We start from the raw sequence: 23,954 nt of genomic DNA, 5'->3' as shown, positions 1-23,954 counted from the left end.
CGTTTCTGATAAGAGGTTATTCCTTCATTGGTTGTTTCTCTTTTATCTTTATGGTGAAGTTGGGGGGGGGGGGGGGGAGAGTTGAGGGGGGAGTTGGGAGACCTATTAATAATGTAAAACTTGATGACGGATAATGTTGTATTGTTTATTTGTGTCAGCTGTTCAGATCTTGAAATGTCTCACAGGTCTTGTATATCCTGGTTGTCATCAATAAAAATGTTGAACCATAAGAAAAAGTAACAATACAAAATTTTAGCCTCCTTTTCTTGTACTATACACTTGTAGATAGCCTGCCCTAAATGTCAGCCTGGTTCTACTATGTTGCAATACCTTCCCTTTTTGGGACATCATCAGATCTATTTTCTCCATGCATTAGAACTGATGGCTCATAGATGCAGGCATGACCACTTACAGAAGGGAAAATTAGGTTCTTACCGTGATAATTTTCTTTCCTTTAGTCATAGCAGATGCAGCTATTACAGATGGGTTGTGTCCATCAACCAGCAGAGGGAGATAGAGAGCACACTTTTTTCAGTGCCTCATACCAGCTTGCTCCACTGCCTCTCCTTCAGTATTTGAAGCTTCCAAAGCAGTATGGCAAACCGCAATGGGAATAACATGAGCTTTCCTCACAGCAAACGATGGCCCTACAACAAAGGGCATTAACTCAGAATGGAGGGAATGAAACATCCTCCCGGAGGGAATAAACTCATCCTCCAAAACATGAAACTGGAGGGAATTAAGTCATCCTCCTTTAATTGAACAAGAATCCTGAAGACTGTTTACCGACTTTCTCCCAAGGACGGAATCTCCAGGAAACGTGAACAGAACCTGAAATAGATTTACAGCAGATAGCAATCAGACAGGGAGGGATCATGGCTGCATCTGCTATGACTAAAGGAAAGAAAATTATCATGGTAAGAACCTAATTTTCCCTTCCTTGTCATCAAGCAGATGCAGCCATTACAGATGTATCAAAGCAATCCCTAGATAGGGTGGGAAGTCAAACCACGCGCCAGCACTTGCGCTCCAAAATGTGCATCCCTCCTGGCAACCACATCCAGCCTGTAATGTCGGGCAAAAGAGAGCTTAGAAGCCCAATGTTGCTGCACTACATATCTCTTGACGAGAGAGTGCTTCAGTTTCAGCCCAAGAAGAGGAAATTCCTCTAGTGGCATGCGCCTTAAAGGCATCAGGCGGAGGCCAGCCGGCAAGCAAATAAGCTGAAAAGATAGATTCTTTAAGCCAGCGGGCAATAGTGGCTTTAGACGCTGGAGACCCTCTGCGAGGACCTGATAGCAAAACAAACAGATGATCAGAGGTCCTGAAAGAGTTAGTAACTCGCAGATACTGCAGCAGAGTCCTGCGCACGTCCAACAGGTGCAATTGCCCAAAAGAGTCTGGAAACTCCTCCTTGACAAAGGAGGGCAAGAAAATCGGTTGGTTTAGGTGAAACGCTGAAACCACCTTAGGCACGGTCCGAACCATGACCCCGGACTCTGAAAACTGCAGAAAAGGGTCTCTACAGGACAGCACCTGGAGCTCTGACACCCGTCTCGCCGAGGTAATGGCCACCAAAAAGACGGCCTTCAGTGTCAAATCCTTCTCTGAAGCACGCCAAAGCGGTTCAAAGGGAGCACCCTGAAGGGCTTTCAGCACTAGACCCAGGTTCCACGCTGGATAAGGAGCACGCACGGGAGGACGAAGCCGAAGCACCCCTCTAAGAAACTGTGCCACAGCTGGATGAGCAGCTAAAGACACGCCTTCAACCTTGCCACGCAGGGAGGCCAACGCTGCCACTTGCACCCGCAGGGAATTATAGGCCAAGCCTTTTTGTACACCATTCTGCAAAACGTCCAGAATCGGCGGGACAGGAGCCCGCAGGGGTGTGATCTCTTTAGAAGCACACCAGACTTCAAACTGGCGCCAAATCCTGGCATAAGCCACGGAAGTGGAACGCTTGCGGGCTTGCAGGAGAGTGGTAATTACTTTATTGGAATAGCCTTTGTCTCTCAATTGCGCCCTCTCAATCGCCAGGCCATAAGACCAAATCGGCCGGCGTCCTCCATGGTCACCGGACCCTGTGACAACAGGTTGGGAACCAGAGGTAACTGAAGGGGATCCTCTACGAGCATCTGTCGGAGGTCCGCATACCAAGGCCTCCTGGGCCAATCCGGGGCGACGAGAACCACTTCTCCTGGATGCAGCCGAATCCGCAGGAGCACGCGCCCTATCAAGGGCCATGGAGGGAACACATACAGTAGGCCTGGAGGCCAGGGTTGAGCCAAGGCATCCAACCCCGTCGAGCGAGGATCTCTCAGTCTGCTGAAGAAGCACGGGACTTTGGCTTTGGTGCTTGTCACCATTAGATCCATCACGGGCTTGCCCCACTTGGCACATATCTGCAGGAATACTTCGTCTGCAAGTTCCCACTCCGCTGGATCGATCTGATGCCTGCTTAGATAATCGGCTTGCACGTTGCTCTGACCTGCAATGTGAGCTGCCGACAAACTGTAGATGCAGCTCGGTCCAGTGGCAAATTTGTTAGGCCTGCGCGGCTAGAGCTCTGCACTGAGTGCCGCCTTGTCGATTTAGGTAGGCCACTGCTGTCGTGTTGTCCGACATCACTCTGACAGCCAAGCCTTCCAGGGTCACTTGAAAGGTCAGAAGCGCCTGAAACACCGCTTTCAACTCTAGGCTGTTGGACCACTCCGACTCCTCGGGTGTCCATAGACCCTGGGCATGCTTCCCCTTGCAATGTGCACCCCAGCCTTTCAGGCTGGCATCTGTCACCACTAGGCACCAATCGGGGAGCGCCAGCGGCATTCCTCGCCGCAGCATGCTGTCTGAGAGCCACCATTCTATGCTGAGTCGGGCCGCAGGGAGCCAAGAGAGTCTGCATTGATAATCCTGAGATACTGGAGACCATCCTTGGAGTAAAGCATACTGTAGAGGTCTCAGGTGCGCTCCCGCCCAGGGCACCAGTTCCATGGTGGCCGTCATCTATCCAAGCAGCTGGACAATGTCCCAAGCTCGCGGGCGGGGCATCCTCAGGAGCAGACGGACCTGATTCTGAAGCTTGCACCGCCTTTGCTCGGGTAGGTACACATACCCCGAGGCTGTGTTGAACCTACCCCCAAATATTCTAGAGACTGCGAGGGGGTCAGGTGACTTTGACCAAATTGACGACCCAGCCCAGAGATTGAAGTACTGAGACCACTCTGGCTGTGACATGCTGACTCTCTGCAGCAGTTTGCTCAAATGAGCCAGTCGTCCAGGTACGGGTGAACCCGAAAACCCTCTTGCCTTAGAAAGGCAGTTACTCCCACCATAACCTTCGAAAAGGTGCGGGGAGCTGTGGCAAGGCCAAAAGGCAAGGCCTAGTACTGGAAATGCTTTCCCATCACTGCAAACCTCAGAAACTTCTGGTGCGGGGGCCAAATTGGAATGTGCAAGTAAGCTTCTTTCAGGTCCAGAGACGTGAGAAACTCTCCTGGCTGTACCGCCGCAATGACGGAGCGCAGGGTTTCCATGTGAAAATGCCGCACTCTCAGGGACTTGTTTAATTCTTTTAAGTCCAGAATAGGGCGAAAAGACCCTCCTTTTCGCGGCACCACAAAGTAGATGGAGTAGCGGCCGCAGCCGTGTTCGGCGGGAGGTACCGGAGACACAGCCCCTATCTGAATCAGACCTTGCAAAGTCTCTACCGCCACCCGTTTGGCGGCAGAACCGCATCGGGTTCCATAAACACGTCTCTTACAGGTCTCTGATCAGGTCCAAGACCCACTGATCTGAGGAAATGTTGGCCCACTCCTCGGCAAAGAGGGAAAGACGTCCTCCGATGACAGGACTCGAGGAGAGGGCCGGCGCACCATCACTGAGAGGGTCACCCCTGAACTCCAGGCCTTGAGCCAGCAGCTGCGGAACGTTTGTCCGAGCGAAAAGGAGTTCCTCTGCTGAAAACGGGCACGAGAAATGAACCCAGCAGAACGCCCTGGGCGGTACCTTCGAGCTTCACGGAAGCGAGGTCTGTAAGGGGAGTGGACCGCCGCACCCTTAGAGAAAGGCCGAGGCCTATCTTCGGGCAAGCGCTGGGGTTTAGCCTCACCCAGACCCTTCACAATTTTCTCCAACTCCTCACCAAACAGGAGAAGGCCTTGAAAGGGCAACTTCACCAACCTTTCCTTAGAGGCCATGTCCGCCGCCCAATGCCGTAGCCAAAGAAGACGGCGAGCCGCCACTGTTACTGCCATGTGTTTAGCCGAAGCTCTGATAATATCATAAAGGGCGTCAGCAAGAAAGGACAAGGCCGACTCCATCCGCGGAGCCACATCTGAAAAGGGCTCCGCTCCATCACCGGGCTGTTCCACTGCCTGTTGCAACCAAGCCAGGCAGGCTCTAGCAGCATAACAACTGCATGCAGACGCCCAAATAGTGAGACCTGCAATTTCAAATGACCGTTTAAGTGCTGATTCCAGTCTACGGTCTTGAATATCCTTCAGGGCAACACCTCCTTCAACAGGGAGGGTAGTTCTCTGTCACAGCTGTGACTAGGGCATCCACTTTAGGCATAGCAAAGCGAGCCATATGCTCCTCACTCAGAGGGTACAATTGCCCCATAGCCCTGGAAACTTTCAAAGGTCCCTCGGGGTCAGCCCATTGAGCCGAAATAAGCTCTTGGATGGAGTCATGCAAAGGAAAGGCTCGAGCAGACTTTTTGGTACTGGCCATCCTAGGATTCACAGAGGAGGCTGAGCCACTGTCAGGTTCCTCAACAGAGAGAGCCTGCAGGGTATCAGAAATAAGCGCTGGCAGCTCATCACGGTGGAAAATCCTCACCGTGGAGGGATCGTCTAGATCCTGCGTCACTTCTGCACCAGACTCTGGCTCCTCAGACCATGAAGGCCTGCCAGAATCCTCACAGCCAGACCAACGGGGGGGGGGGGGGGGGGGGGGGGGGGGGGGGGAATGGAGGTGCAGCACTTTCTGAAGGGGAATGAGCCCTTCTGCGCTTCATATTCTGCCAATTATCAGGGAATAACACCTCAGAGAGCATACCCAGGCTAGAATCCACCGGGGGGGGGGGGGGGGGGGGGGGGCATTAGAAGAGGCCCCTGCAGGGCTTTGTGGGAGAGCTCTTTTAAGCATGTATGCTTTATGCATTAATAAGACAAAATAGGGGAGAAAAACTCACCCTGGGCACCCGGATCTCTGCCGAGGCTAGTAGCTCTCATATCAGCCTCACTCTGAGGCCTCCCCCCGGGCTCAGGACTCTCCGTCTCAGCGGAGGTCGCGCCATGTGGTAAATTCAAAATGGCATCCGCTGCCAGCTCAGAGCGCGAAGAATCGTCGCTCGCCATGCTCGGGCCGGCTCTAACGTCTGTACAGCACGATTTACAGAGCCCCGCTGCTGATCTGCGCTTGCCACACTTGGAACAGCGCTTTACATTCTCTGCAGCCATCACCAAAATCAGCGGTAAAATTCAAAATGGCGGTTCGCGCCAAAATCGCCCCGATCACGGGCCCACCCCGGAGGAGTCAGAAAACACTCTTACCTCACTGGACCGAGTATCACAGCTCAGGTCCCACAGAAAAAAGGCAAGGAAAAACCTCTGTTCCTTTTTTTTTTTTTTTTTTTTAACGCTGTGAGGAAAGCAGAGGTAAATAGAAACTCCAGAGGCTCAGGTGAGAAACTCCAGAGGCTCAGGTGAATGGGAAAGGCAGGGAAAGGGCGAACCTATGTGTCTGCATCCACTGTTGGTGGGGAAGGACAGGGAAAGCTAAGCAATGTGTCCACATTCCCGGAGGTATGGGTAAGGCAGGGAAAGGGCGAACCTATGTGCCTTTAAAGTGAAGCTGCTATAGCCTCCAACACCCCGGCTAACAACTGGCAAGCCAGGAGCCACCTCCAGGCAGATTTTTGATGGAGCTCGAAGATGCTACAACCACTCTGCTAGGGGAGATAGAGATTACTGAAGGAGAGGCAGTGGAGCAAGCTGGTATGAGGCACTGAAAAAAGTGTGCTCTCTATCTCCCTCTGCTGGTTGATGGACACAACCCATCTGTAATGGCTGCATCTGCTTGATGACAAGGAATCACTGATTTTTTTTCTATTGAATTCTTAAACTCTGATGTACCTGAGTGGCAGTTACTAGAGAAAGGTAAAAGCTACAGTGATATACTCTAATTAGATCCCTAACAGTTACAGAAGCTTTGAGAAACTACAAGTGATGATTATTTTGTTATTCTTCAGAAACAGATCTTAACGAAGTTTTGGAATCTGTTTTACCACTATTGCTTTAACCCAGTTTTAATACTGCTACCCTTACAGGTTACTTCAACATCCCTTATGAAGGGAAGTTTTATTTTGAAAGGACTTGCAATTTGCCTAGAGCAGGGTTGGGCGACCGCTTTGAATGTAGTTGCAAAAACCTCAGAAAGGCGGTATATCAAGTCCCATTTTCCTTTCCCTTTTTATACACAGAGGGCCGCAAGAATGCCAGAACTATCCCTAGCAGGCTGTAACATTATATAACGTTAGAACAAGAAATGCACAGAGCTGCACCAACCACTTGTGATAAATAACAAAATTTAACAAAAACAATGGAAACAAACTGCTAGAGTGGCTATTCTGAATACATTTGCAAAATACAGTATTTAAAATTGACAAAACTTTTGTTACAAATGTTTTCTTTGTATATTTCCAATGGTCTTGCGGGCCACATAAAATTCAATGGTAGGCCTAATAATGGTATATTAAATTAACTCATTAACATATCCTGAGTACACTGTGAATAAAATTTAACAGTAGAGGGGCTGTATTACACTGCCTTACCTTAGTTTTTTCCTTAAGCCTTACAACAAATGCCATTTGTTTCCAGAGAAAACAGACTGAATGCAAATCAACATGAAGTTAAGTATTTTTCACGTTTTCTTTGCTGTTTTGGAACATTGATCATTTGATCATGCAGACTCAGACACACAGAAGCAATGCTGTATTACCTTCCTGCCCCAAGTGCTGTAAACCTATTAAGCTTATTTCTACATAAATACCTTTTTCTGTGTTGTATTATTGTGCTATGAAACCCACTGTCCCTAAGAACTGGACCCAGGACCCAAAAGAAAAGAACCCAGACCTAGAAGAGAGCCAAAGCTGACATCAGACTTCTGGGAGCCACAGACCATAACTAACATCTGGGGGCTCATCGACTCGGTTTCAAGTGCACTTTAATTTTTTATTGTTATTTTGTACACTAGGTAGACTGTTTGCTGCATAGACAGGGTGAGATTACATAATATAGAGTCCCTGTGCATACCTGTAGCTGTGGATTACAGACAGGGTGAGACAGAAAAAAATGAATAATAAAAAAACATGGCGGTTGAGGCAGCGGTTGGAGCCATCCAGGCATAAAAGTGACCATTATCGAGCGGGATGCTGAACTCTGGTTGAGTACCGCTGGTAAGGAGGATGCTACAGCAGAATAAAGTTTCATATCCAGATGCCAAGATGCAGAATGTCTTACAGTCTTAATTCAAATTTCTTCCCATATCAAAAGAAAGCTGAAAGTGCATTTGTTTCCTGGTCTGGTTTTATCATCTTTTCATTTATGCAATTAGTTGGGTTCACTCTTTTTATTCAATCATATTTGTTGTTCTTAACGTACTTTTTGTAAGTTATCTGCATTTTTTTTCTATGTGGTGTTTTCCTATATTTTATTTATTGAATTTATTAACTGCCTTTATGAAGAGATTCACCCAAGGCGGTGTACAGCAGGTACAGTTTTAACATAAAACTTTCAATTATAACAGCATAACAGTAAAAGTGGCCTAATATAAACATGAATACAATAAAGTAAACTGGAGAACAGCTAGTCAAACACGGTAAGCCCTTTGTCGCAGCGGGACATTCCTCGCTACAGTGATAGGAGAGGCAAGGGAAAGAAACAGTGGACTGAGATGGCAGCGCAGCACACTTGCACCGTCAGGAAAAAAGCGTTTCTCTACCATGGTGCGCGGAGTTCATCCCTGAAGTTGGTGGAACACGCTTAGCCCCTTGTGGGAGCACAGTGTTACCTAATATGGCGGCGATCAGAGAGGCAAGGGAGAGCTATAGTGGACAAGATGGTGGCGCAGCACACTTTCACAGCTGAGAGTCAGCGACAACAGTAGGAGAGGCTCTGCTCTGATTCTTACCGCTCTGTTGGCAGACAGTACATCAAAGTGGGAGCAAGAGCAGGAGGACCTGGAGTACAAGAGTCGTGAGGACCTAGGTACCCGGCAACTGTAACAATTAGTAACACAACAGCATCTTACTCGGCTCCTAGCACACCACCCAGACAGACTCCTCTAACCTAGCGAGCAGAGTCTCTCCTCAGCATTGTAGGTAGACAATGAACCCTCATGGCAGCTTCATTCCTCAGTATTGTTGGTAGACGATGAACACTCATGGCAGCTATGGTTGCCGAACAGCAAGAGATCCAGATATCCAGTGGCCATAACACTTAGCGAACCCCAACTCCTGCAGAAGCTTACCCTCCAATAGTGCTATCAGCCAGAATTGAGTGATCACTCAGCAAAGAAATAAAGTATTCACAGCTATCGAGCCCCTCCTAGACCTGAGATGAACTCACCAGCATTAGTGAACCAGGAGCAGGAACTGGAGGACTGGAAGCAGAGAAGTGCATGAGGCTTGAGGTACCCAAGAGGGCTATAATATTTAACAAACCACTACTGGTGAATGGCTCAAGGCTCCAGAAAGCAAGCCCACCATCGGAGACATCCAGCTATTGACCCCCCCCCCCCCCCCAATGGACAATAAACCAAATAGAGAACAGTGAGGATGCACAGGCTACGAAAAGCACAGGTAGCATCGGGATTCCCAGAGGGAAAAACTGATACGGAACCCTTTTAACGACCAGGAGAAAAATCGAACATGTCCTGCCATTAACCTACAAACCTACCTGGTGAGAATTTGGGACATGACATCACCCCAGTAGATAAAACCAAGACTAGAGTAACAAAAGCCAGCAGAGACAACTACTCCAGAGATGGAGGCAATAGGAACTACAAGCATTCACTCCAATTGGCGCCTTGGCAACGTGCCACAGAACTACCTTTGAATTATCGAACCAGCACATGTAATATCCTGATCGGGGATCCCCAAAACTTCCCTTACATCTATACATCTCTCAAACACAGAAATAGAAAAAAAATGCACTTCACAAGTCTTTTAACAGGTCTTTTAACATTTCTTCCCATCGTAGGAGTCCTAACACCAGGAGATAATCCCAATCCTATGCAACCTAAACAATCCTACTAGAAAAACCGCCTTCCTCCAGAGCAGGTATCAAACAAGCAAAGAGACGCATTTAGAGATCACGGCTCACCGTCATCCCAAACACAGCAGATGACTAGAAAAGGAACTAAATGTAAAAACCAATCTGATCGGCAACTAGTGAACATCTCCAAAGCAACGCAACAGACAATACCTACCTATCAATACCAATTGGATACATAAATGCCAGATTGGCAGTAAATAAAAATGGATACAATAAAAGACAATACCTACCTATCAATACCAATTGGATACATAAATGCCAGATTGACAGTAAATAAAAATGGATACAATAAAAGACAATATTAGATGACGACCTCGGCATGATTTTCCTTAACGAAACAGTATTCACGATAGACGACGACCCTATCATCACAGATCTATGCCCCCAGGCTATAAAATACTGCACTAGACTAGAAATGTGGAAAAAAGAAGGGAGAATCACACTAATATACAAATTCTTCTTCACCGCCGAAGAAATAGCACTAGTAAAAAAAACCCCGTTTCTGATGCAATTGAAACGGGGGCTAGCAAGGTTTTCTTCAGAGTGTGCATGTGGGAGTGTGTGTCCCTGCCCTCTGCCCTCTCTCTCTCCCTCCCCCTCCCCCCTCCGAGTCCAGTCCTTCAGTGTTTCCTCCTGCTGTTCTGTGTTTTTGTTACAGAGAGAGTGAGGGCATCTCTCTCCCCTCCCCCCTCTGAGTCCTTCACTGTTTCCTGGGATTTCCTGCTGTGCTGTTTTCCTTCACTCATGGGGAAACCGGATATCTCTGGCGCTTCACACTTCCGGCTGGAGGCTTCAGTGGTGCCTTTTATATATATAGATTAACAAAACCACCTGTGCTGTATCATATTCTATAGGGCTCCCAGATAATTGGAATGCAGCTCAAACAAACCTCACGGACAACATCTGTATAGCCAACCCAAATATGATGTTAATTGGAAATATTAACTTACATCTAGAAGATCAGAACAGAGGAAGCACCAGAGAATACAATGAATTCCTCCAAGTTTGGGACTTCCAACAACCACCAGTGACCACAACTCACGTCAAAAACCAAGCATTAGACCTACTAGCATACAGATTCTCACCAAACTAAGACCTTGAAATATAAAACCAAAGATGAACAAAAACCCTGTGATCTGACCACTTCAAATTAGAAATGTCCCTTTACTGGAAAGAACAGAGGATCAAACCAACACAAATACGAACCACATACAAATCACAAAAGGTGGATGCTACCAAATTCTGGTCTTCTATTTACAAAAAGCAGTGGTCACCACCAACAGAATCCCCAGAATTTCTATTACAATGGGACAAAAGATGCACTACAGTTCTAGACAGTATAGCCCCCATCTTAACTAAAACCACAGAAAAACGCAACACAGTCCCATGGCACGACGAGGAACTGAAAGCAAAAAATTCACTGTAGAAGATGAGAACGAATACGGAGGGGGAAAAAAATGAAACCACTATAATCACAAGGACAGCAGCAAATAGGTATAAGATCAAAATAAAACAGACCAAAAGGAGTTCTATAGAGATCAGGTAGGGCCAGACTATAAAAGACAAAAATAAAACTATATAAGCTAGTAAACACCCTACTAAACACTAAACCATTGATAACAGCAAATGAAAATCCTCCACTAGCAAATGAACTGGACAAATATTTTGAAGAAAAGATTTTCACTCTCAACCTATGGAAAAATCTACCACAGGACAATACCAACTTCAAAACTTTCATAGATTAACTTGATTATCCAGCAGACAGGACACGGACAAACTTCAGACAAACCACCAATGAGACAATAGCACAAATACTAAGAATGTTATCCACTGCTTACTGTACACTGGATACATGCCCCAATTACATCATAAAAATACCCCTTAATCGGTTCATAGACCAACTAACCTCCTATCTGAATTACATGTTCCAGAATGGCCGACTACCGAAGGATCAAAGCAAAATAATGCTCACACAAATCCCTAAGGACGTCAAGAAAAACATAAGACACAACAAACTACTGACCAGTATAGCATCCATACCACTAATGACCAAAGTTATGGAATGAATAGCTGCCAATCAGCTAACCAATTACGTCACTAAATTCTCTATACTACATGGAACCCGATCAGTATTCAGGCCCCATCACAGCACAGAAACGGTGCTAATCACGTGCATGGCCAAATTCAAACAGGAAATCTCGATTGGAAAGAACATCCTCCTACTACAGTGCGACATGTTTAGCGCATTCCACATGGTCAACCACCAAATCCAACAAAGTACTCAACAAAACTGGAATCGGAGGGAAGATGCTGAATTGGTTCAAAGGATTTCTCACCATCAGAAATTATCAAGTAAAGACAAACTCATCAATCTCCCACCCACAGAAAGCAGAATATGGAGTCCCTCAGGGCTCCCCATTACTATTTAACCTAATGCTGGTCTCCCTAACCTGACCACTATCCAAACAAGGCTTCAACCCCTTCATATACACAGTTGATGTGGCTATCTTCATCCCTTTCAAAAGACCTATCAGAAATTACAACCAGAACAACAGCATCAACACAATGGAATCATGGGCAACAGCTTTCAAACTAAAACTGAAGAGGGAAAAAAAAAAAACCACACACACTGCCTAATACTTACATCACCTCACAATACTGAACACGTCCCAACAATCAGCGCTATGGGTACACCCATCCCAAAAGCAGACAAACTGAAAATCCTAGGAGTAATCATAGATCGCAATCTATCCTTCGACACCCAAATAGGAATCACTACAAAGAAAATGTTTCATACAATGTGGAAAACAAATTAAAAAAAAAAAAAGCTACTTCCCAAGAGACATTCTGCACGCTTGTCCAAACCTTGGTCCTAGCCCATGCAGAGTACTGCAATGGGATCTATGCAGGATGTATGTAACTTTTTCAAGGTCTGTTCCTAACGGCACAAAATACAGCAGAAAATTTCATCATGGCAAAACGATTTGACAGCGCAAGACCTTTACTCCAAAATTTACACTGGCTACCCATCAAAGCACCCATCTTCAAGATCTGCTTCATAGTCTACAGAATAATCTTTGGTCTCACACTAGAATACATGACCGGCCTAACAGATTTACCAATATGCAACACAACCATCAATGCAAGATCATCTCACCCTCCACTATCCAAAATGTCAAGGCCTAAAATACAAATCTACATACTTGACTAACTTTGCCAATATCTGCATCAAACTATAGAACTCACTACCAAAAGACCTAAAAATCAACAAACATCTAACCTTTCGCAAACACCTGAAAGCACATTTTCTCAGAAAATTCCTTTACTATGATCATACCTAATCTAGTAGATCACTAACCATTTCCCCCATCTACGTCCACAAAAACCTGTAATCCACTATATCTATGCTAAATTTAAGCCACATTGAACCTACCAACAGCTTGGAAAATGTGGGGTATAAATGCAGAAATATATAATGACAATACCAATGATAATAAAATTAAAGAAAGTTTGAACGTATTTTGTTTTCATATTTTACTTTTTTAGATTTTTCCCCACAGATTCTAGAGTTTATCATTTTCATGGCCATTTTTATTTGGGGGGAGGGGGGACGGGGAGAGGCATTACTCATGATGTTTGGAATACATAATCTCAGACAATGGTATAAATTTTGATACATAGAAATTTTTGCATTTGATTTGCATTTTGCATATTGGAACTAAAAATTTTATGAAAAGACATTTTCATAGTTTTCAGTGCCATGATTAACTGTAAATACAGTATGTCAATGATTTGTGTCATTACAACATTTTAGGATATATGATTATATACATTTTTTTAAAAATAAAAGATGTAATACTGAGGAGTTAATGTTAGTGAAATTTTCAATTAAGCAAACTATTTCAATTTAAAAAGAGAATATAAAGCAAGCACACTTACCCCATCATTTTCTCTATGTGGATTCAGTCTACTATAAACTGCTTCAATAACATTGCGCCTAAAAATAATTTTAAAAAACACATCTTTTAGTAAACAAATGCAATTTTCAATGTAAACAAGCTAAATTAAGGAACTTCAAATATACCGACAAAGGCTTAAGCTTTTGAAGACAATCCACTTTGTCAGATGCAGACTAAAAACTAACACATTGACCCCCATGTGGAAGTCCTTAAGTATGATATATTACCTACAAAAATAATTTAATTCACAGTAAAATATGTAAGTTTTACATCAGAGAAACTATGATAAAATCACTATATGTTCACTTATAAGGATGTACATACAAAACTAGAAACCAGGAGCCATGAAAATGTGTGAAGTAACTGACATCTGATCCCATCATTGTTTATTTTTGCTACATTTGTACCCCGCGCTATCCCACTCATGGCAGGCTCAATGCGGCTTACATGGGGCAATGGAGGGTTAAGTGACTTGCCCAGAGTCACAAGGAGCTGCCTGTGCCGGGAATCAAACTCAGTTCCTCAGGACCAAAGTCCACCACCCTAACCACTAGGCCACTCCTCCACTACTTAGGAAAACTTCAAACATCCACTGTTGTCACAACTATAGCTCCAAAGATTGTGATAAAAAGGAAATGAGTCTTAAATACATATATAAAAAATGTACTCTTCTTTATCTTAGCCAAACTAATCTTATCTAAATTCTTATTATCCCACTAAATCCAAGCCAAAAGTGAAGAAATAAATTCAGTAATTTACTAAAGAAATTCAAAAACTCAAATCAGGATTTTTAAAAATACATAAAAAAGTCAATCCAATGCTGTCCCTAAAAATTTACAATTATAAAATCTCTCAGAGCAGTGAAAGAGGATATAACTAGTAACTCTACATTCTACAGACAATTTATTCCACTGTATAAAGGAAAAGCTGTCAAATGGTTTCTCACTGAATACACTTCCATTAGGATAATGTAGACAACATTCACTGTAGCATAATTTCCAGACTAACTTAATCAGAAACAGACAACATGGGTAATAAATTAGGCCTTACCTGCTAATTTGCTTTCCTTTAGTACCTCCGGACCGGCCCAGAATGTGACTGATGGGTTGTGCATGCCTTCCAGCAGGTGGAGACTGAGAAAAAAAAACTGAATCTAGCGAGCCAATAAGACCCCCTGCCAGCTAGAGAAAGATCCAGTAATAAAGTACCAAAGCAGAAGTAAAGACACAGAAGAAATAAATGACCTGTGCGTCCAAAAAACTGAGCAGCCACCAGCACATTGCCAACATAGGGTGAGTACCTACAAACATATGATCCTATAAAATACCTTTTTTTTTTTTTTTTTTTTGAACACAGAAATAAACTACAAAACTAGCAACACAGCTCCAAACAAGGAAATCTTTCTTAACCTCTGAAAAAACACAGATTATCTGAAGGGAGGGATCTGGGCCGGTCTGGAGGGACTAAAGAAAAGCAAATTAGCAGGTAAGGCCTTATTTACCCTTCCTTAGCTTCCCTCCGGACTGGCCCAGTATGTGACTGATAGGAAGTAACAAAGCAGTGAAATTATGGGAGGGACCCTAGTAGCCCTGCCATTAAGATATGCTTTCAAAAAGCAACCTGCCGACGACTGACGTCCAAACGGTAGTGCTTAGAAAACGAATGCAAAGACGACCAAGTCGCTGCCCTACAAATGTCTTCGGAGGCACCAGACAACGCTCTGCCCAAGAGGCTGCCTGACCTCTTGTAGAGTGAGCCTTAACATGCTCTGGAACAGTTTTCCCAGAAAGAAGGTAAGCTGAGGCAATCATTTCTTTAAGTCACCGAGAAATAATGGGCTTAGAGGCCATGAACCCTTTGCATAAACCTCTGATCAGAACAAATGATCGGATCGTCAAATGCCAACAGTAGACTTGATATAGTATTTCAACACCCGTTTGACATCCAAACACTTCAAAAGCCGCTGCTCCTCTGAGACGGAGAAAGAACCTAACACAGGTAATACCACCGGCTGGGATACATGAAAACGAGTCGCAACCTTGGGAAGAAAGGAAGGAACTGGCCGCAAAACTACTCGATCGGAAAAGAACGCCAAAAACGGCGATCTATACGACAACGCCTGCAAATCACCTAGCCGAAGCGACGGCCACTAAAAATACTGTCTTCAGAGCCAAGTCTTTCAGAATACAGGACGACAAAGGCTCAAAGGGAGGCTTAGCAAGAACCAAAAGCACCAAATTCAGATCCCAACGAGGAAAAGAACATTGAGACGGAGGACGAAGGAGATTAACCCCCCTCAAAAAACGCACTACATTCGGATGACTAGCTAGAGATCTTCCATGTCAAAGCCATGTCAAAGCCGCAATCTGCACTTTAAGAGAGGCCAAAGCTAGACCTTTGTCATAGCCCTGCTACAAAAAATCCAAAACTTGCGGAACAGAGGCTCGGAAAGGAGACAGATTAAACTCCTTACACCACGCCTCAAAAATCTTCCAGGTACGCACATAATTCAAAGAGGTAGAACGGCGACGAGTGTGAAGCATAGTAGCAATGACCTTAGCGGACAAACCTCTCTTAGTCAGCTTAGCCCTCTCAAAAGCCAAGCCGTAAGACAGAATCGATCCGGATCCAGATGAACGACCGGACCCTGTGTCAACAGATCTTGCGTGACAGGAAATCTGACAGGAACATCTATCAGAAGACGCCGTAGGTCAGCGTACCACAGTCTGCGAGGCCAATTTGGTACTATTAAGATCAGACGCCCCCTGAGTCTCGACCTTCTGAACCAGCCTCCCTACCAGAGGCCATGGAGGAAAAGCGTACAGTAGACCAGTTGGCCAGGACTGAAGAAGAGCGTCTACGCCCTGCGCTTTGGGATCCTTGCGACGACTGAAGAGAAGAAGGTTTGCACTGCCGGCAGAGGCAGAGAGATCCATCCTGGGACAACCCCAACGATCGATCAGCTGACAAAACGCCACTTCGCTTAGCGACCACTCTCCAGGATCGAGCAAGTGACTGACAAAATCTGCTTGAACATATAGGACCCCTGCTACGTGAGCCGCTGATAGAGCTATCAGATGGACCTCCGCCCACTGAAGCAACAGTGACGCCTCTCGCTCCAATGGTAGACTCCTCGTTCCTCCTTGCCGATTGATATATGCTACCGCTGTGGCATTGTCTGACATCACTCGGACTGCTCCGCCTCTCAAAAGATGAAGAAACCTCTGGAGCGCCAGATGAATTGCCAGACGAATTGCCCTGGTCTCTAACAGGTTGATTGAAAAAAAACGTCTCCTGATGAGACCAGAGACCCTGAGCGAACTGTCCCTGACAGTGAGCTCCCCAGCCGTGGAGACTGGCATCTGTCGTCACCACAGTCCAGCTGGGCTGATCTAGAGGCATACCTGGTCAGATTGGCCTCTCGAAGCCACCATCGAAGACTGGTCTTCACTTGGAGTGAAAAGTGGTAATCTTTGATGAAGAGAATCAGTTTGGGACGACCATCTGGACAGAAGAGACCTCTGGAGAGGCCTCATGTGAGCCCTGGCCCAGGGCACCACCTCGATTGTTGCCACCATGGATCCCAGAACTTGTAAATAGTCCCCTTGCCAACGGCCTTGAATTATGCAAGAACTGACGAATCTGAGACTGCAACTTGAGGACACGGGCAGGCAGAAGAAACACACGACCCTGCTTTGTGTCGAACAGGACTCCCAAATACTCTATCGACTGAAGGCCGAAGACGGCTCTTCTGCATATTGACTACTCAACCTAGGGACTGTAAGAATTCTACCACTCGAGCTGTCACCTGAACACTCTTGTGGTAAGACTTTGCCCGGACCAACCAATCGCCTAAGTAAAGATGGACCAAAATGCCTTCCGTTCTGAGAGCCGAAGCTACAACTACCATGACCTTGGTAAACGTACAAGGAGCAGTCGCAAGCCGAAGGGAAGAGCTCAAAACTGAAAATGCTGACCCAGCACTGCAAAACGCAGGAAACAATGTGCAGGACGAATAGGAATGTGGAAATAGGCTTCTGTAAGATCGAGAGACAAACTCCCGAGCATACCGCAACAATGACGGACCGCAAAGTCTCCATACAAAACGAGGGCACCTTGAGGGCTCGATTGACCGCCTTGAGATCTAAAATCGGCCAGAACCCTCTTTCTTGGGTACCAGAAAGTAAATGGATTAACGGCCCTGACGCTGTTCTGCCAAAGGAACTGGACAAATTGCTCAAAGGTTTAGAAGTATGCGGAGAGCTTCTGACAGCTCCGGCCTTGATGTGAGAACAGCAAGCATCTGACAAAGGATGAGCAAACTCTAAGGCGTACCCATCTTGAATAACCTCTAGAACCCACTTGGTCTGAAGAAATCTGGGCCTACCTCCCTCGAAACTGTGCCAACCGAGCACCTACTTGGACTAGAGGCTGGGCCCACAAACCTTCATTGTTGAGGATGGGAGGAGGAGGAAGAAAGGGAACTCCCTGCTTCTCGACCTCCTCGAAAGGACTGAGTCCTTTGGAAAAAATCTGGAGCGTTGCACCGGAAAAACACTGCCCAGCCGATACCGACGAAAATCACGGCCTCTACCACGACCTGAGAAATTGACATGGCCAGTATCTCTGGTACGATCCTCCAGCAACCTTGGAACCTTAGCCTCACCCAGGCTATGCACCAACTTGTCTAATTCTTCACCAAACAGAAAAGAACCCCTAAAGGGAAATTTACTAAGCTTGGACTTAGAAGCTGCATCCGTCAACCAACCACGCAGCCAGAGTACGACAGGCTGCAACGGACAGAGCCATAGACTTAGAAGAAGACCGCAACAAATCGTAAAGAGCATCCGCCAAAAAGGCCAAACCCATCTATCTTTGCCACTTCAACATCAATAGTTGAAAGATCATCCGAAGAACAGTCCAAAACCCTGACTATTGGAAACAAGCTCTCGCTACTAAGGACCCACAAATTGCTGCCTGCACTGCCAGAGCAGACACATCAAAGGAATTCTTCAGCAAAGCCTTAATACGGCGATCCTGGGTATCTCAAAGCGCTGTTCCACCATCCACGGGCACTGTGTTTTGCTTAGTAACCGCAGAAACTTACTGCATCCACTACTGGGGGGCGCAAAATATCTTTATCCCAATCAGGAAGTGGATAAAGTCTGACCATAGATCTTGCAAGCCTAAAAGCAGAATCAGGAACCTCCCACTGAGCCTGAATAATATCCCTAATATCTTGATGCATAGGAAAAGACTTACCTGCTCTGCGAATACCCTTGACCAGCAAATCCACCTTTCTAGGCTCGGTCACCTGGATATCCTGGTTATCAAACGCAAAGTAGAAGAAACCTGAGAAATAAGCTCCTGAAGGTCATCTTTATGAAAAATCCTTACCACCGAAGGATCCTCTCCCACAGGAAGAGATTCTTCTCCATCTGCTTCCTGTTCCAGCTCCTTAGAAAACTGCTCCTCAGGAAACCATGCCTCCTCTTCTAAGGATGGTATTTCCTGATCAGGAGCAAAAGAAAAATCCTGTTCTGCCTCTTCAGGGTGTCTAACCCGTTTTTTAGCCAAAGAGGCACCCTCCAGAGATCTTTTTCCTGGAGGGTCCACCGGAGCAGCTTTGTGCAGCAGAAAAGCTTGGTACATCTGTACCACGAATTCATGAGGAAAACTTACTTCACCCGCTGCTGAAACGCGCGAATACCCCCCCCCCCCCCCCCCCCCCGACGATTTCCCGGCTCCTGCACCACTAAATCCTCTGCAGCGGTGCAGTACTTACAGACACCACCCGCACCAAGACCCTGCCGCTGACAAACGGAACAGCGGCGGAGTTTTTCCGACATCGCTAAACAGCTGATCACAAAGCAGTAAGAAAAGGCATGATTAGAACGAAGGAGCTGCCCTGCTTGTTTTAAAACACAGACCAAAACAGGGCTCTCTTTAGAAACAGCAGACCGGTTAGCCCAACTTTTCTTTTTTTTTTTTAAGTAGCTGCCTCTCCCCACCTCCAAAGCTCCTCCCGTGAAGAGCTTGAAGAATTTTTTTTTAAATAAAGAATGCTAGCTATTAAATAAAGCAGCCAGCATGAGCAATCATCAGGGAGGTTATGGGGGAGGGACTCGGCCTCCCGAATGTAACACCCCCGAGGCACTAAGAGACCCCCATGGGCCTCTGCCTCAGAAAACCAAGTTGTTGGTTTTTTTTTTTTTTTTAAAGATGAACAGGAATAAATCAAAGAACCTTTACCACAAAGAGAAAAAAAATTACAGAATAGAAAGAAAATATTGAGACTGAAGGACTCACCACCTTCCAACTGCTGGAGACTGAGATTACTGGATCTTTCTCTAGCTGGCAGGGGCTCTTATTGGCTCGCTAGAGTCACAGTTGTTTTCTCAGTTTCCACCTGCTGGAAGGCATGCACAACCCATCAGTCAAATTCTGGGCCGGTCCGGAGGGACGCTAAGGAAACACACCTTCAGTATAGTAGAAATGAAGGTTGAAAACTTTCTTCGTTTCAGACACTACCTCTCAAAAGAGGATCTGGTCTTCCATGAGCACCAGACCTTGCGAAGGTAGCCCAGTCTTTAAAGCAACACAACTAGAGTTACACTAGATCCACATACCAAGGTATTAAGGCAAATCCAGGGCAATTAGAATATCCAGAAATCAATACCTTCCAATCCTGTGTAAGATTAAACCTACAAATGGCCATGGGGGAAAGATGTAGACTTTGCCAAGGGTACACCAGTGCATCCAGACCAGTTGCCTCCTGCTCCTTCCTGTGACTGGGCATTCACATTCTGCTGAGTCAACATGAGGTTGAATATTGGAGTTCCCTACAGCTCCACTATCAACTGAAAGGCTGTGAGAAAGAGCTCCCACTCGTCCAAAGATGTCTGCTGAGGAAGTCCTTTGTCCATGCATGAAGTTGGCCAGTTTCCAAGACAATCAACACTTCACTGCTCCCTCTGTTCACATAGGCTACTGTTGTGGCACTGTCAGGCATCACCCACAATGCCTTTCCTCTCAACAGCAGAAACTATTCCAAGGTCAGTTGATAGGTCACAACACTTCAGACTGGACAAGAGCTCCTTACTGACCAAGCCAGGCAATGAAGCCCCCAACACTACCCCCACCCCCCAAATAGGCTCACATCAGTCAATATTAACATCCAGTTCGATAGGTCCGGGGGGGGATACCCCTCAAAACACATTGAACGGAAATGAGGAATGAAGAGAGAGGAAGCCAAGCCTAAACCCTTGAGATGCAGGGACCAATGTGATAGCAAATCATATTGGAGCAGCCTCATAAGCTTTTGAGCACAAAGCTACCTCCTCAATCGCAGCCATAGAGCCAAGAACCTGTAGACAGCCCCAAGATCTAGGGGCTTGAGTTGCACAAAACAGTAACATAGTAAATGACAGCAGATAAAGACATGCAGTTCATCCAGTTCACCCCAACACAGCAATCAGAGCTGCACCTGCCATTCCGTACAGGTTATAGTCCTTCATGATTAAACACTAGTATCACAAACGGCAGTTATATATGGTACATTCTGAAGAGTGGTTTTATTATAAATGCAGCATAGTCTCATTCATTATCAATATATGTTTAAACATTAGTGCTAACCAAAAACATTTTGCTCACCAATTTCAACCTTTAGATGTTTTTCCCTCTCCCGATGAGATATGTAGCACCCACATTCATGGCAAATGATATTAACTTGAGATCTTGTAAGGAAACCAAGTAACTTGGTGAAGTTCACTCTCAATCAATGGTTTGCCATGAGACTGGCTGTGCCTTCCAGGAATAATGTTCAGAATTTGATTGGCTCATCCAAGTAAAGGTGTACCCAAATTCTCTTTGGGCAGGTATGCTGCAACCATCAACTTGGGGAATGTTCTAGGGGCCATCGTCAAGCCGAAGAAGTGCCCTAAACTGATAATGACCACTCGGCACACAAAATCTCAGGTACTGTGCGACTGTCTCTGAGTATGTAAAAATAAGCCTCAGCTATGTTGAGAGGGACCGAACAGGAAGTCACTAAAAGCAATAGCTCCATATGAAAATGTAGACAGAAGGCAACAGGAGGCTGAGAAAGGAGTGAGATATGAAATGGAAGAGCTAGGGGCTAGAGAAGATGGGTCCCAGCAGTGACAGGGGAAGGAGCGATCCCAAATCATTCCATGGTTACCTCATATGGTAGCTTGAACACCCTAGCATTAGTACAACAAGACTACAACTAGTTGTCAGTGAGGGAGCCACTGGGGTAGGAATGACTGGGGATCAGTCCTGTCCCTGTTATCCCTAGGGTGAGTTGAAGTATGCGGCCGGGCAGGCGTGGGGGGGAAGGCAGCTAATATGGACGAGTAGGGAGGTTTGTTATATTCATTTACAACTTTTAAAGTATACCAATCTGAAAGCAAACTATTTTTTTTTTAAATAGCACCAGAATTATGTATGTTATGTTATAACACGTCTTATAGCCCGCCATATCCCTTATCAATTCAAAGCAGGTAACAAAACTTAAGAATACCAGATCCAATTTTCTGGAAATTACAATATAAACAATTAAAACAAGTCCAGAAAGTACAGCAAGGCAGGCATGTCTGTGGAAACAAAAATGTTTTCAAATTCTTTGTAAACAATAGATAATGTAAACAGCATCATAAAACTAAAGGAAGTGAGTTCCAAAAAGAAGCTATGTGCATTTCAAAAAGAAGCTGTGTAAGTGATGCAGAAAAATGTTTAATTGATTTTAATGCATTAACACTAGGAAATTGTAAAAGGAACTGATTTTGTGTCTGAAATCTAAAAAGGAAAGTTACTAGACCCATCATATAATAAAGCAGTTGCTCATGACAAGATCGTACATTCTTTAAATTTAATACGTTCTTTAATTGGCAATATAGTTTGATAGTATTCTTTCACAATCATAATGTGTTAGACCATAAATTATGGTAACTGCCATATTTTGCATAACTTGCAGTCGATCTAAGTCTCATAGAACAACCAACTAGAGCCAAATTACAATACTCAATGGTAACTGCCATATTTTGCATAACTTGCAGTCAATCTAAGTCTCATAGAACAACCAACTAGAGCCAAATTACAATACTCAATGGTAACTGCCATATTTTGCATAACTTGCAGTCGATCTAAGTCTCATAGAACAACCAGCTAGAGCCAAATTACAATACTCAAATCTAGCCAGCACTAATGCCTGAACAAAATCTAAAAGTGTCAGGTACAAAATATTTCTTAACAGTTCTAAGTTTTAAGGTACAGTAAGTTTTTCTCAAAATCGAGACATACGGTTGCATTGTAAACAAGTTATCTAGTTCAACTCCTAAACTTTTACACTGAAGTTCTAATACAAATTCATTTCCATCAATTATAAACTTGGATATAATCATTTGTCTTGATCTGAACCTAACCAAAGAAATTTTAAATTAATTTGTACCTATACAAAACATTAGAAAAGTACAAAATAGAAGTCTGCAAATCTGCACAGGAACTTACCGCCCAGAAATGCCAAAAGATCATCGCGCAAATTTCTGAATCTACACTTCCCCAACTGCAAAGGACTAAAATACAAGCTGATGTACCTTCTCTTACATGAGCACGCAGTTGTGGAATGCACTACCTACTACCTTGAAAACCATCGAAGAAATAACCAACTTTCGAAAATCTCTGAAGACACATCTCTTCAACAAGGCTTACAATGAAAACCCATAACCTTACTAAATTTTCAACAAGGTTCACAAAGAAAACCCATAACTTACTAAATCACCTTGCCAACTCGCCCAGCAACGACAGTCTAATTTCTTTAACATTTTTATTTATCCACTTATCCACCTAAACCTTTTCCCTATTTAACACTTTTACATCACTAATCATATCTAATATCCTTGAATGGCAAAACTATAACACTATGTAAGCCACATTGAGCCTGCAAATGGGTGGGAAAATGTGGGATACAAATGCAATAAATAAATAAATAAATAACGGGGTTTACGGGGATACCACAGTGTCCACAGGAATTCCCTCAGGGTCAGCGGGAGTGCTGCGGGGACGGAAATATGCATGTGGGATTCCCTTGGGGATGAAGGAGGTTCTGGTGGGATTCCCGTGGGGACACACACATACCTTTGTTCGAGAGCCCGCTGCTTTTCTGTCAATCTGTGCCCCCATCTCAACAACGTACTTCCATCATCATTGTGATCATGCTGCTGGTTCACCAATCGCCACTTGGGAGGAAGTGTGTGTGCACCATGCGGAGAAGCTCATTGGCTACTACTTCTTTTAGTGGGCGGAGACACCAAGCTCTCCTTCAATGTCGCGTCACTCAGAGCAGGAGAATGGTGGAAACTTTATCGTCTTACTATCAGAGGTCTTCTGCACCTCTTGTTAATGCCTGGCTGGGGCTGCTGTGAACAAAGATCAAAGGAGACCAGTGGGAAGAGAAGGACGCCCCTCTTTAAATCGGACGATGGACGTCCTCAACTGCTCCATCGCAGGGACAGCCAAATTTCAAGGGGGGTGTCAGGCATAGCGAATGTGTGGATGTCCTTCTCAGAGAAACATCCACATTTTGGGCGTCCTCAACTGCGTCGCATGGACGGCCAAATCACTTAGACGTCCTTCATGC

At 45.1% G+C, this 23,954-nt stretch overlaps 1 protein-coding gene across 3 annotated transcripts in view; it reads right to left on the bottom strand.

Moving 5' to 3' along the window:
* PPM1B (protein phosphatase, Mg2+/Mn2+ dependent 1B) overlaps nt 1-23,954 on the bottom strand; it is a 146,265-nt gene that overhangs the window by 36,220 nt on the left and 86,091 nt on the right. For all 3 annotated transcript variants that reach the window (XM_030195800.1, XM_030195799.1, XM_030195801.1), the window contains exon 5: nt 13,278-13,335. In XM_030195800.1, coding sequence (XP_030051660.1) covers nt 13,278-13,335 — 58 coding nt within the window. The remainder of the gene's footprint in view (nt 1-13,277; nt 13,336-23,954) is intronic.

The sequence above is a fragment of the Microcaecilia unicolor genome, chromosome 3, assembly GCF_901765095.1.
Source record: "Microcaecilia unicolor chromosome 3, aMicUni1.1, whole genome shotgun sequence".
Lineage (NCBI taxonomy): Eukaryota > Metazoa > Chordata > Amphibia > Gymnophiona > Siphonopidae > Microcaecilia > Microcaecilia unicolor.
Note: the sequence above shows the minus strand (reverse complement) of the source record. Positions and strands in the feature narration are given on the sequence as shown.